We start from the raw sequence: 13,485 nt of genomic DNA on the forward strand, positions 1-13,485 counted from the left end.
TGTGTGTGTGTGTGTCTATGTGTGTGTGTGTCTATGTGTGTGTGTGTGTCTATGTGTGTGTGTGTCTATGTGTGTGTGTGTGTGTGTGTGTCTATGTGTGTGTGTCTGTGTGTGTGTCTATGTGTGTGTGTCTATGTGTGTGTGTGTGTGTGTCTATGTGTGTGTGTGTGTGTGTATGTGTGTGTATGTGTGTATGTCTATGTGTGTGTGTGTGTGTGTGTGTGTGTGTGTGTGTCTGTGTGTCTGTGTGTGTGTGTGTGTGTGTGTGTGTGTGTGTGTGTGTGTGTGTGTGTGTGTAATATATATAGATATATAGATAGATAGATAGATATATATATATATATATATATATAGATAGATAGATAGATAGATAGATAGTGTGTGTGTGTGTGTGTGTGTGTGTGTGTGTGTGTGCGTGTATATATATGTATTACATATTACAGGTTCACCTGCACTTGTCAGTACAGCCTTCTTCATAGACGGCACAGCACTTTACCTTCTTGTATCTGCAGCCAAATTGTGCCTGACGATTTGGGAATAATAGTCAGTCTATTATTGCTGTTACACTGCTATGGAATCAGTTTGCCTTTTAGAAGTTTGTCCCGTCTTTCTCACTGTAGCTAAGCTCTGATGTAAGTAACCACTTCCTTCCTCTCCAGTTAATGTTTGTTAGCCATCTTGCTAGGTTAATTTCTGTATATCGCTGGTACAGAATTATCTTTTCACCTGCTGCAGCTACTGCTGTTACTACTGTGCATAATACAAGACTCTGCAGTCGAGTTGAAGCTATCTGACAACTTCTTGGTATGAGTTCTGGTTAAATACAGACAAACATAAAAGCGCTGTCTCAGGAGCCCCACACTTGCAGCCTAGTTATGGAGTCAGAATAAAGCACTTGTGACCAGAACGGTCACTGGCTTCTTCCAATAAAAAAAAGTTGCACAATGGAAAGATGCATTTTAATTGGACAGGTTTGGTCACATGCTCCTACATCAGTAGGTATGTTGTGAACAGGATCACTGTACAATCTGTGAGGAAAGGCTGCACCGACAAGCCACTAAAAGTGCCATAAAATAATATCCCTAACACATTTGATAAAATAGACAAGTCCTTTAAAATCAGACTAGACAGCTTAAAAATGTTCCAAACTTAAGATATGGCAGATTTCACTTTACATGGCATGTTAGATACTGTTCTCTTACACCATCTCTTGGATAATTTTACACTAGTAAGTCATGTTATTTTTTTTTCCATAACACTTTCTACATGCTTTTAGAAATTGGAAACTCCAATTGCATCTGCACTAATCAAATAACTTTGATAAAACATAGAAGACCTTTTCTTCCTGTCTTGAGCAACAAGACCTCCCATATGAACAAGGAAACTAAATATGGACATGAAATGAGCAAAAGAAAGAAGAAGATCTGCCTGAGCATGGTTTGTCATCCATGTTGGTACTCTATGGCAGCTCAACCAGGCCAGGGTCCTGCATACTTATTCAGCACTTGAAAGACGGCACTTTGGGACTGACATTTAGAAGACCCCTACATTCCCATGACATGCCTTGTAACGTCTAAAAGGCACCTAGGATGCCATTCAAGGATGTTCACAGGAGCCTGGTCCTGCTGTCACCGACTACTGACACTCAGCCATATCCATCAATGTTCCATTTGGTGTTCTGTGTCACAGTTATCTATTAATGTATACTGGAATAGAGAGTGAGTGCTGGTGGCTATAGAGCCTGCCAAATAATACCTCGAGTGTCACGCTGGATATCGAAGGAAGAGAAATTTCAGCTTTTAGGATAGCTGGCATCGCGGTATCCACATTATACAGCGGTGGACACCGCGATGCCAGCTATCCTACAAGCTGAAATTTCTCTTCCTTCGATATCCAGCGTGACACTCTAGGTATTATTTGGCAGGCTCTATAGCCACCAGCACTCACTCTATTCCAGTATACGTTACTGACGAAGGTCCTTTTGTGTGACCAAAACATTTATTGTCTTGGGATACAATAAATTATCTACTTCTTACCACAAAGTTGAGTGCCGGGTTTTGTATTAAGGTACCTACACACTGAAAAACATTACAACGATAGCGATCCGTGACGTTGCAGCGTCCTGGATAGCGATATCGTTGTGTTTGACACGCAGCAGCGATCAGGATCCTGCTGTGACATCGCCGGTCGGAGCTAGAAGGCCAGAACTTTATTTAGTCGCTGAATCACCCGCTGACATCGCTGAATCGGCGTGTGTGACGCCGATCCAGCGATGTGTTCACTGGTAACCAGGGTAAATATCGGGTTACTAAGCGCAGGGCCGCGCTTAGTAACCTGATGTTTACCCTGGTTACCATTGTAAATGTAAAAAAAAAAAAAGCCACTACATACTTACATTCCGGTGTCTCTGACGTCCCTCGCCGTCAGCTTCCCGGGGGAAGCTGACGGCGAGGGACGTGACAGACACCGGAAAGTAAGTATGTAGTGTTTTTTTTTTTTTTTTACATTTACAATGGTAACCAGGGTAAACATCGGGTTACTAAGCGCGGCCCTGCAAGGACTTTCCAACGATCACGGCCAGGTCGTATCGCTGGTCGTGATCGTTGGAAAGTTGCTGAGTGTGACGGTACCTTTACTTGTGATAACGGTTTGGAAACCTACCCGTGCACCTTCCCAGGTTGTGCACACGTTGATCTGTTACAAGTTATCTATTAATAACATCTATTTAATGGCTCTACAACTGCCGGCATTTTATTATACAATATTATCGTTTGTCATAAACAATAAAGTGTTACAATAGTTATTTTTTTATTATCCGATAATCCCCTAGAATAGGTAAAAGTAAAAACAGGCACTTACTGTTGTGCTTGAAAATACGAATGGTAGCCCTTGATATTCTAGCACCAAGGACTAGAGACGTATGGTTCAGTTCATCACTTAAAATAAGACAGCCCTAAAAAAAAAATAAAAAAAAAAGATGAAAAATAAAATAGACCAATAGTACCAGATAAATAAGAGAAAAACAAAATAATTAAGGTAAACAGCACTGGGTTGATAAGAAAATAGCAAAAATGGCAAAAATAATGCACCTAGTCTCTTATCCAACTTCATGAGAAATAAGGTGCACTAACTGGGAATGGCCACTTCACAATGTTCCATCACCAGGACCACGCTTATATCTGGTAGCCACCGGTTACCGGTGCCGGTTGTTGGACTCTACTAAGATGATATTGATGACTTATCTGAGGAATTGGTTATCAATATGCAAGCCCAGACAACCTGTTTAATGTCCTTTAAGCTTGCTTAAAAAGGGCAGCACGGTGGCGCAGTGGTTAGCACTGCAGCCTTGCAGCGCTGGAGTCCTGGGTTCTAATCCCACCCAGGACAACATCTGCAAAGAGTTTGTATGTTCTCTCCGTGTTTGCGTGGGTTTCCTCTGGGCACTCCGGTTTCCTCCCACATTCCAAAGACATACTGATAGGGATTCTAGATTGTGAGCCCCAACGGGGACAGTGATGATAATGTGTGCAAACTGTAAAGCGCTGCGGAATATGTTAGCGCTATATAAAAATAAATATTATTATTATTATTATTATTATTATAACTGCTCTCAGAAGCACATCATCCTGTGTAAACAGGATATTCGATGCTGAGAATAATGACAACCTATGTGCACAGAATAATGATTATTGATTGTTCTGTGCATGTCATAAGCACGATCCGCTGTCTAAACAGGCTTCTAAACAACTGTAGATTTGCTTCAATGTAGCTGATTGGATGTCGTTTATGGAGGCTGGTTGACTAGTAGAAATTAACTCTTAACTCTTCCCATGTAGATGATGTCAAAGAGATCAGGATCAAGCAGCTTGAATTCAAAGTTGGGTCCTTTTATTCTCCAGGCAGTGGCTTCCCCACGTCTTTCCATTGACTACACTTGAACACTTAGCCGTTTTTTTTAAGGCACAATAAACTGATTTTTGAAATCTGCAGCAATTTCTCTTGCAATAAATATGTATTTTATTTATTGATTTTCCCATAGATTTAAATGAGAGGAGAAACACATGATTTTATCAATAAAGTTTTATAAAAGCCAACTAACAGGAGAGTGTTGTGTTTAGGTTCTTATCACCTCTTGGTAATTATGAGCTCTCCATTCTTCTAGAGGTTGTAGCCGTGTATAGACGGCTATTCCCAGGATTTTTTCTGGATCCTTCTTGGGTACACTTTCCTCTATCTTTCGGTTGCATTATTGTGTATTTTAAACATATAATATGAATAAAATCTTGCTTTTTATAACTTATGAATATAGAACTTCTGTACTTCTCTTATGATATCATATTCCCTACCAGATTATACGTATGCCCTGTGAACTATACTATACATCTTCAATTAGGTGGCAAAAACCCGGTGACAGATTAACTAAATTAACTTTACTTTTGACGCCTCCGGGAACCAATTACACAACTGAATAGTATAACACACTACAGAAACTCGTTAAGTAGAGCATTGTTGCAGCAGGTTTACTAATCCTGTAGTGAAAACCTCCTGCTAAAATAGTGATTTTATTTTAAAAAAAAAATGTAACCCAGTAAGTGACAACACTAAAAATCAGGGTCTCTGTACCTCCATCATGATGCTCTCAAATGGGGTATTGAGAACCTGGTGACAGATTCCTTCTACTAGTTAAAAATCAATGAGTAACACTACAAAAAGTCAGTGTAGCACAGGCCCATAGGATGACACTGAATGGAAGAAGATACAGCTTAGATATTAGAAAAAAACATTTTGATTGTGAGGGTGATCAATGAGTGCAACATGCCACAAGACTTCAATGGAAGTCTTCAAACAGAGGCTGGACAGACATCCGTCTGAGATGGTTTAGTGAATCCTGCATTGAGTAGGGGGTTGGACACTATGACAATGGAGGTCCCTTCTAGCTAACATTCTACAATTCTATGACACACAAAGATAAAAAAAAGCTGAAAAAATTAGAAAAACTACATATAAAAATGCACTACAAAAGTCAATGAAAAAAAATGCAAGCAGCCTAATTTAGTAAATTGGTGCAGAAATGCTGCAGAAAACCCACAACATAAAAATAAAAAAAAAAAATTGTACCACATGCTTACCATGGGAACTTAGCCTTACAAAGACAACAAATCAATTTTTGTAGGGTAAATAACAGAATTTCTAAGAAAGTATTTTTTCCCCAGAAAGCTCACGGTAATTGTTTTCACTTGTGATTTTGATAGAGAATGTCACGAATATCGCTTAGTCCTTCGTGTTGTTACATCTTTTTAGAATATCTTGGGGACTTTGATGAAAATAATACGAGTTTTACGAGACGTGTCAGACCACACACATAATATTCATAAAACACACTTCTCGTATGTCACTTGTTGACTCAAGATCAAACCCCAACATCAGCAATAGCAAAATTGAATAACTAAAAAGAAAAAAAGAAATCCACAACTGTGATTTCTCTCAGAGTAATACAATCAGAGGAAATCTCACAGTTGGATCCACAATAGGAATGTGCAGCAGGAAATAAAGTTCACCCAAACAACTAAGGCATTCCTAAAATATCTGGGTGTAATTCTTACATTTTGAATCCAGGAACGTTTTCTTCTATTGAAAAGAATAGGTTTGGTTACGTATTATTACAACTGGACGGTGGATATAATATATCAAAGCGCACCAAAGAAATAAAGACATAACGCCACATCATATACTGTACATACAATAAGAAAAGTATTGCTTTTTTTGAAAGATCACCCTGATATACAGTACAGACCAAAAGTTTGGACACACCTCATTTAAAGACTTTTCTGTATTTTCATGACTATGAAAAATGTACATTCACACTGAAGGCATCAAAACTATGAATTAACACATGTGGAATTATATACTTAACAAAAAAGTGTGAAACAACTGAAAATATGTCTTCTATTCTAGGTTCTTCAAAGTAGCTACCTTTTCCTTTGATGACTGCTTTGTACACTCTTGGCATTCTCTTGACGAGCTTCAAGAGGTAGTCACCGGGAATAGTTTTCACTTCACAGGCGTGCCCTGTCAGATTTAATAAGTGGGATTTCTTGCCTTATAAATGGGGTTGGGACCATCAGTTGTGTTGTGCAGAAGTCTGGTGGATACACAGCTGATAGTCCTACTGAATAGACTGTTAGAATTTGTATTATGGCAAGAAAAAAGCAGCAAAGTAAAGAAAAACGAATGGCCAACATTACTTGAAGAAATGAAGGTCTGTCAGTCCGAAAAATTGGGAAAACTTTGAAAGTGTCCCTAAGTGCAGTTGCAAAAACCATCAAGCGCTACAAAGAAACTGGCTCACATGAGGACCGCCCCAGGAAAGGAAGACCAAGAGTCACCTCTGCTTCTGAGGATAAGTTTATCCGAGTCACCAACCTCAGAAATCACAGGTTAACAGCAGCTCAGATTAGAGACCATGTCAATGCCACACAGAATTCTAGCAGCAGACACATCTCTACAACAACCGTTAATAGGAGACTTTGTGCAGCAGGCCTTCATGGTAACATAGCTGCTAGGAAACCACTGCTAAGGACAGGCAACAAGCAGAAAATACCTGTTTGGGCTAAAGAACACAAGGAATGGACATCAGACCAAAGCACAGATTTCCACTGGTCTAATGAGTCAAAATTTGAGATCTTTGGTTCCAACCACCGTGTCTGTGTGTCGCAGAAAAGGTGAACGGATGGACTCTACATGCCTGGTTCGTACCGTGAAGCATGGAGGAGGTGGTGTGATGGTGCTTTGCTGGTGACAATGTTGGGGATTTATTTAAAATTGAAGGCATACTGAACCAGCATGGTTACCACAGCATCTTGCAGCGACATGCTATTCCATCCGGTTTGCATTTAGTTGGACCATCATTTATTTTTCAACAGGACAATGACCCCAAACACACCTCCAGGCTGTGTAAGGGCTATTTGACCAAGAAGGAGAGTGATGGGGTGCTATCCCAGATGACTTGGCCTTCACAGTCACCAGACCTGAACCCAATCGAAATGGTTTGGGGTGAGCTGGAACGCAGAGTGAAGGCAAAAGGGCCAAGAGGTGCTAAGCATCTGTGAGAACTCCTTCAAGATTGTTGGAAGACCATTCCCGGTGACTACCTCTTGAAGCTCATGAAGAGAATGCCAAGAGTGTGCAAAGCAGTCATCAAAGCAAAAGGTGGCTACTTTGAAGAACCTAGAATATAAGACATATTTTCAGTTGTTTCACACTTTTTTTTTAAGTAAATAATTTCACATGTGTTAACCCCTTCATGACCCAGCCTATTTTGACCTTAATGACCTGCCCGTTTTTTTGCAATTCTGACCAGTGTCCCTTTAATTAGGTAATAACTCAAGAATGCTTCAACAGAACCTAGCAGTTCTGAGACTGTTTTTTCATGACATATTGGACTTCATGTTAGTGGTAAATTTAGGTCGATAATTTTTTCGTTTATTTGTGAAAAAAATGGAAATTTGGCAAAAATTTTGAAAATTTCGCAATTTTCAAATTTTGAATTTTTGTTCTGTTAAACGAGAGAGTTATGTGACACAAAATAGTTAATAAATAACATTACCCACATGTCTACTTTACATCAGCACAATTTTGGAAACAATTTTTTTTGCTAAGAAGTTATAAGGGTTAAAATTTGACCAGCGATTTCTCATTTTTACAACGAAATTTACAAAACCATTTTTTTTTCAGGCAGCACCTCACATTTGAAGTCAGTTTGAGGGGTCTATATGGTTGAAAATAACCGAAAGTGACACCATTCTAAAACTGCCCCCTCAAGGTGCTCAAAATCACATTCAAGGAGTTTATTAACCCTTCAGGTGCTTCACAGCAGCAAAAGCAACATGGAAGGAAAAAATGAACATTTAACTTTTTAGTCACAAAAATGATCTTTTAGCAACAATTTTTATTTTCCCAAAGGTAAAAAGAGAAACTGGACCCCAAAAGTTATTGCACAATTTGTCCTGGGTAGGCCGATACCCTATATGTGGGGGGAACCACTGTTTGGGGGCACGACAGGGCTCGGAAGGGAAGGAGCGCCATTTGACTTTTTCAATGAAAAATTGGCTCCAATCAATTGGCTCCCCCACAAGTGACCCCATTTTGGAAACTAGACCTCCCCCATCCCCCCAAGGAACTTATCTAGATGCATAATGAGCACTTTGAACCCCCAGGTGCTTCACAAATTAATCCGTAAAAATGAAAAAGTACTTTTTTTTTTCACAAAAAAATTATTTTAGCCTCAATGTGTTCATATCCACATGGGCAGCAGGATAAAATGGATCCTAAAATATATTGGGCAATTTCTTCTGAGTACATGGATACCTCACATGTGGGGGTAAACCACTGTTTGGGCACACGGCAGGGCTCGGAAGGGAAGGAGCGCCATTTGACTTTTTGAATGAAAAATTAGCTCCAAGCGTTAGCGGACACCATGTCGCGTTTGGAGAGCCCCTGTGTGCCTAAACATTGGAGCTCTCCCACATGTGACCCCATTTTGGAAACTAGACCCCCCCAAGGAATTATCTAGATGTGTGGTTAGCACTTTGAACCCCCAAGTGCTTCACAGAAGTTTACAATGCAGAGCCATGAAAATAAAAAAATCATTTTTCTTTTCTCAAAAATTACGTTTTAGTAAGCAATTTTTTATTTTCACAAGGGTAACAGGAGACGTGGACCTCAATATTTGTTGCCCAGTTTGTCCTGAGTACGCTGATACGCCAAATGTGAAGGTAAACCACTGATTGGGCACATGTCGGGCTCGGAAGGGAGGTAGTGACGTTTTGAAATGCAGACTTTGATGAAAGGGTCTGCGGGCGTCACGTTGCGTTTGCAGAGCCCCTGATGTGCCTAAACAGTAGAAACCCCCCACAAGTGACCCCATTTTGGAAACTAGACCCCCCAAGGAATTATCTAGATGTGTGGTTAGCACTTTGAACCCCCAAGTGCTTCACAGAAGTTTATAACGCAGAGCCGTGAAAATAAAAAATCATTTTTCTTTCCTCAAAAATGTTTTAGCAATTTTTTATTTTTGCAAGGGTAACAGGAGAAATTGGACCCCAATAGTTGTTGCCCAGTTTGTCCTGAGTATGCTGGTACCCCATATGTGGAGGTAAACCACTGTTTGGGCGCACGTCAGGGCTCGGAAGGGAGGGAGCACCATTTGACTTTTTGAACGCAAGATTGGCTGGAATCAATGGTGGCGCCATGTTGCATTTGGAGACCCCTGATGTGCCTAAACAGTGGAAACCCCTCAATTCTAACTCCAACCCTAACCCCAACACACCCCTAACCACAACCCTAACCCCAACACACCCCTAACCATAATCCCAACCCTAACCCCAACACACCCCTAACCACAAGCCTAATCTTAACCCTATTTCCAACTCTAGCCCTAATTCCAACCCCAAGGCTATGTGCTCATGTTGCGGATTCGTGTGAGATTTTTCCGCACCATTTTTGAAAAATCCGCAGGTAAAAGGCACTGCATTTTACCTGCGGATTTAATGTGGATTTCCAATGTTTTTTGTGTGGATTTCACCTGCGGATTCCTATTGAGGAACAGGTGTAAAACGCTGCGGAATCCGCACAAAGAATTGACATGCTGCGGAAAATACAATGCAGCATTTCCGAATGGTATTTTCCGCACCATGGGCACAGCGGATTTCGTTTTCCATAGGTTTACATGGTACTGTAAACCTGATGGAACACTGCTACAAATCCGCAACGACCAATCCGCTGCGGATCCACAGCCAAATCCGCACCGTGCACATAGCCTAATTCTAACCCTAACCCTAGTTCTAACCTGAATTCTAACCCTAACCCTAGTGGAAAAATAAAAATAAATATATTTTATTATGTTCCCTACCTATGGGGGTGATAAAGGGGGGTTTATTTACTTTTTTTTTTTTTTTTGCTCACTGTGATTGATCACTGTGATAAAACCTATCACAGTGATCAAAATGTACTTGGAACTAATCTGCCGGTCGACTGCGCATGCGCCCGCCATTTTGAAAGATGGCAGCGCCCATGGAGAAGACGGACGGACACCGGTAGGCTTGGTAAGTATGAGGGGGGAGATCGGAGCATGGGGGTTGGGATTGGAGCACATGGAGCAGACAGGAGGACGGGAAGCAGACAGGAGGACAGGGGGAGCGGACAGGACGACGGGGGGAGCGGACAGGAGGACGGAGGGGAGTGGAGCTCAGGATGGAGGACTGGGGAGGAGATCGGTGGTGGTGGTGGTGGTGGTGGGGGGGGGGCAGATCAAGGTTTCCAGCCATGGCCGATGATATTGCAGCATCGGCCATGGCTGGATTGTAATATTTAACCAGTTTTCATAGGTGAAATATTACAAATCACTCTGATTGACTGTTTCACTTTCAACAGCCAATCAGAGCGATTGTAGCCACGGGCTGAAGTACCACTCCCCCTGTCCCTGCAGATCGGGTGAAATTCTGCAGGGATGCGATCCCTCCACGACGCCACATAGGCGTCACAGGTCGGCTTGGCACCGACTTTCATGACACCTACGTAGCGTCACAGGTCGGGAAGGGGTTAATTCATAGTTTTGATGCCTTCAGTGTGAAAGTACAATTTTCATAGTCATGAAAATACAGAAAAATCGAAGGTGTGTCCAAACTTTTGGTCTGTACTGTATGGTACATCAGATATTTTAGAAATGTGTTTTCCATTCATTTATTGTATATTTTATATTTTTCTTTACAGTTTAATCTTAACCTCTTTCACTAAACAAACTGAATTCTGAAATCCAACCTTATTGCAAGACAATTATTTAGTTACATGGCATTTCAACCTTTAGAGACTACAGAACTGATCTCACGGCAGATTTTTAATAGTTTCACCAAGGACATACAAACTCAGAGACCCTGACGTGTCAAAAGATTTTTGAAATGTTAGGAATATATCTTAGGGGAAAAGGGTTGTCTCACCAATAAAAGTGATGTTTAATCAATGGATAATGGAAAATTAAGCATTTTCACACTTGGCACTCCAACAAGAATGGAGGGACGTCAAAGAGACGCCATTTAGCATTAGCGCTTCTGCTGTTTTGTTTTAATGATCATTTTCTTACCATATGACCCTGATGTGTCAAATGATTTAGGAAATGTTAGGAATGTTTTAGGCTGATTTAAAGTTTAGCCTACAAGGATTGTCCCACCAATAAAAGTGCTGTTTAATCAAATAATTAATGGAAAATTTTGCTTTCTCACAATTGATTGAGTTTTAAAACAATGTTACTGTACAGCAAGAAAGTGATAATGCTGCCCCTACTGTGTCTTATGTAAGGCGTGCCTGACCATGTATAGGAGCTGTACTTACTGGTTGGATCGTGCTGCTTGTTTTGAACCCACAGAAGGAGGATACAGGAATATTTTCTATGGATGGCGCTGACAGGGGCTATTCCATAGGTAAGACATTACTCCTCTCTGCCTTTTCCTTTCATCTAAGCAATTATGGTATGTGCTAGAGCAGAGGACCATTGTACTCGCCTCAATAAATCATACCAACGCAGTGCAATAAGTTCAGCACCAGACAAACACTTTTTTCAGTTTATATGTTCATACACTGAGCTCACATACTGAACTGATGCAATTTATTGAGGCGAGTCCAAAGGTCCTCTGCTATATAATGCACCATCACTGCTATGAAAGGAAAAGATAAAGAGGAGTAACGTCACAAGTATGGAATAACCCCATCCAGCACCATCAGTAAAGAATATTCACCTACTTCCCTCTCTCCATCTTCCTGTGGGTTGAATACAAGAAGCATGTGTCGACCAGTACCTGAAGTTCCTCTACATAGTTGAGCACAAGACTAACACTACTGCCCCTTTTGCGTCCTGTATCACTTTCTCACTGCAGAGAAACATTTAAAAAAAAACAAGCAAAAAAAAAAAAACACCCAATTATGAAAATGCTAAATAATACATTTTCCATATAACCATTAAGCAGCACTTTTTTTGCGCGACAACCCCTTTAGAGTGTCTAATATTTTATAAATCTTTTGAGACATCACAGTGTCACATTTTAAGACCCCCAATGATGACTAAATTACCGTAAATGGCTAAAACACTGACACTAAGTGTGGTGTGTCCCTTAGATTTTGATTGGCTCCATTTTCCTTTCAGAGCCGAGTGAGCCATGAAAAAACGCATATTGGCCCAATTCATCAAGACTAGCATGCAAAAGAGGGTAAGCTGTACAATCATTTAGAGGTGTGCACCTCTCAAATTTAGTGCACCTTTTTTTTTCTGCCATGAGCCACAGTCAGAAAATGGACTCCAGTCCGCAATTGTAGTATATTTCAGTTATAATTTACACCGCTTTTGTGGCGTAAATTACGATGGATTTGTCAGCCAATCTTGGCATGCCTTGCAACGTTTTTACACCAGTGCTTTAGCACAAACGGTTTGATAAATCAGGGCCATAAACTTTCTCGGAGCCTTTACAGCACGCTCTTTGAGTAGAGCCAAGCAGAGATGATTAGAGCTGAAGGTGCCGAAGTGCTTGTGCTTCTTCAGGAAACACCACTACACTAAAAAGAGCACACATCACCAATCTGGCGTTGCTCTTTTTTTTTTAATAAAAGTGTGGAAAGCCCCAGATTGGCGATGACTCAAAATATCACCCATTAACAAAAGTTGCCAAAAGTAGACCTAAAACCTCAACAAAAACAAAAAAAGGGCCCACCTTCCACCTTTATAGCAAACATTGATCCCAGCATGAAGAGTTGGATCAAACAACTCTACAAACCTTCTCACACTGAAAGAGCAAGATCTTGCTCTTCGCACTAACCCAAAGATGGAACATTTAATAGTTCACTGTTACCGAATGGTAACTGCTCTAATGATGTTACCATTCAGTAACCGCTTAATAAAGTATGCGGCAGTGCTGGCTTAGTGCAAAGAATGAGATCTCAAGGAGCTAAAGGGGTTTGTGGGATCCACTCGGGGGCTATCCATTATTGTATTAAATTTAAAAGGGCAGCTCCAGATTGATGATATGTACTCTTTAAAGAGAAAAAGGAAATGTAAAGAAATAGTCATGTCCGAAAGTGTTGGCACCCTTGAAATTGTTCCAGAAAATTAAGTCTTTCTCACAGAAAATTATTGCAATTACATATGTTTTGTTATACAGGTTTATTTCCTTTGTTTGTATTGGAACTACACAAAAAAATAAAAAGGGCAAATTGGACACAATTCACACAAAACCCCAAAATATGCTGGACAAAATTGTTTGCACTTTTATAAAATTGTGGGTAAATTAATTTGTTTCAAGCATGTTATGCTGTGGCAAGTAATAGTTGATGGTAATATGAAAATAACACCTGAAACCAGGTAAAAATGGGATAAAAGTTGATTCAGTATTTGCATAATCAGAGAACAGAACAGGAGAAGAGAACTGTCTGAGGACTTGAGAA

General features: G+C 40.5%; 1 protein-coding gene across 3 annotated transcripts in view; it reads right to left on the minus strand.

The window, feature by feature from the left end:
* Positions 1-13,485, minus strand: part of LOC138681344 (serine palmitoyltransferase 3-like) — a 171,645-nt gene that overhangs the window by 52,303 nt on the left and 105,857 nt on the right. For all 3 annotated transcript variants that reach the window (XM_069768777.1, XM_069768778.1, XM_069768779.1), the window contains exon 6: positions 2,860-2,953. In XM_069768777.1, the coding sequence (XP_069624878.1) occupies positions 2,860-2,953 (94 nt within the window). The remainder of the gene's footprint in view (positions 1-2,859; positions 2,954-13,485) is intronic.

This window comes from Ranitomeya imitator, chromosome 5, assembly GCF_032444005.1.
Source record: "Ranitomeya imitator isolate aRanImi1 chromosome 5, aRanImi1.pri, whole genome shotgun sequence".
In the NCBI taxonomy this organism is placed as follows: Eukaryota; Metazoa; Chordata; class Amphibia; order Anura; family Dendrobatidae; genus Ranitomeya; species Ranitomeya imitator.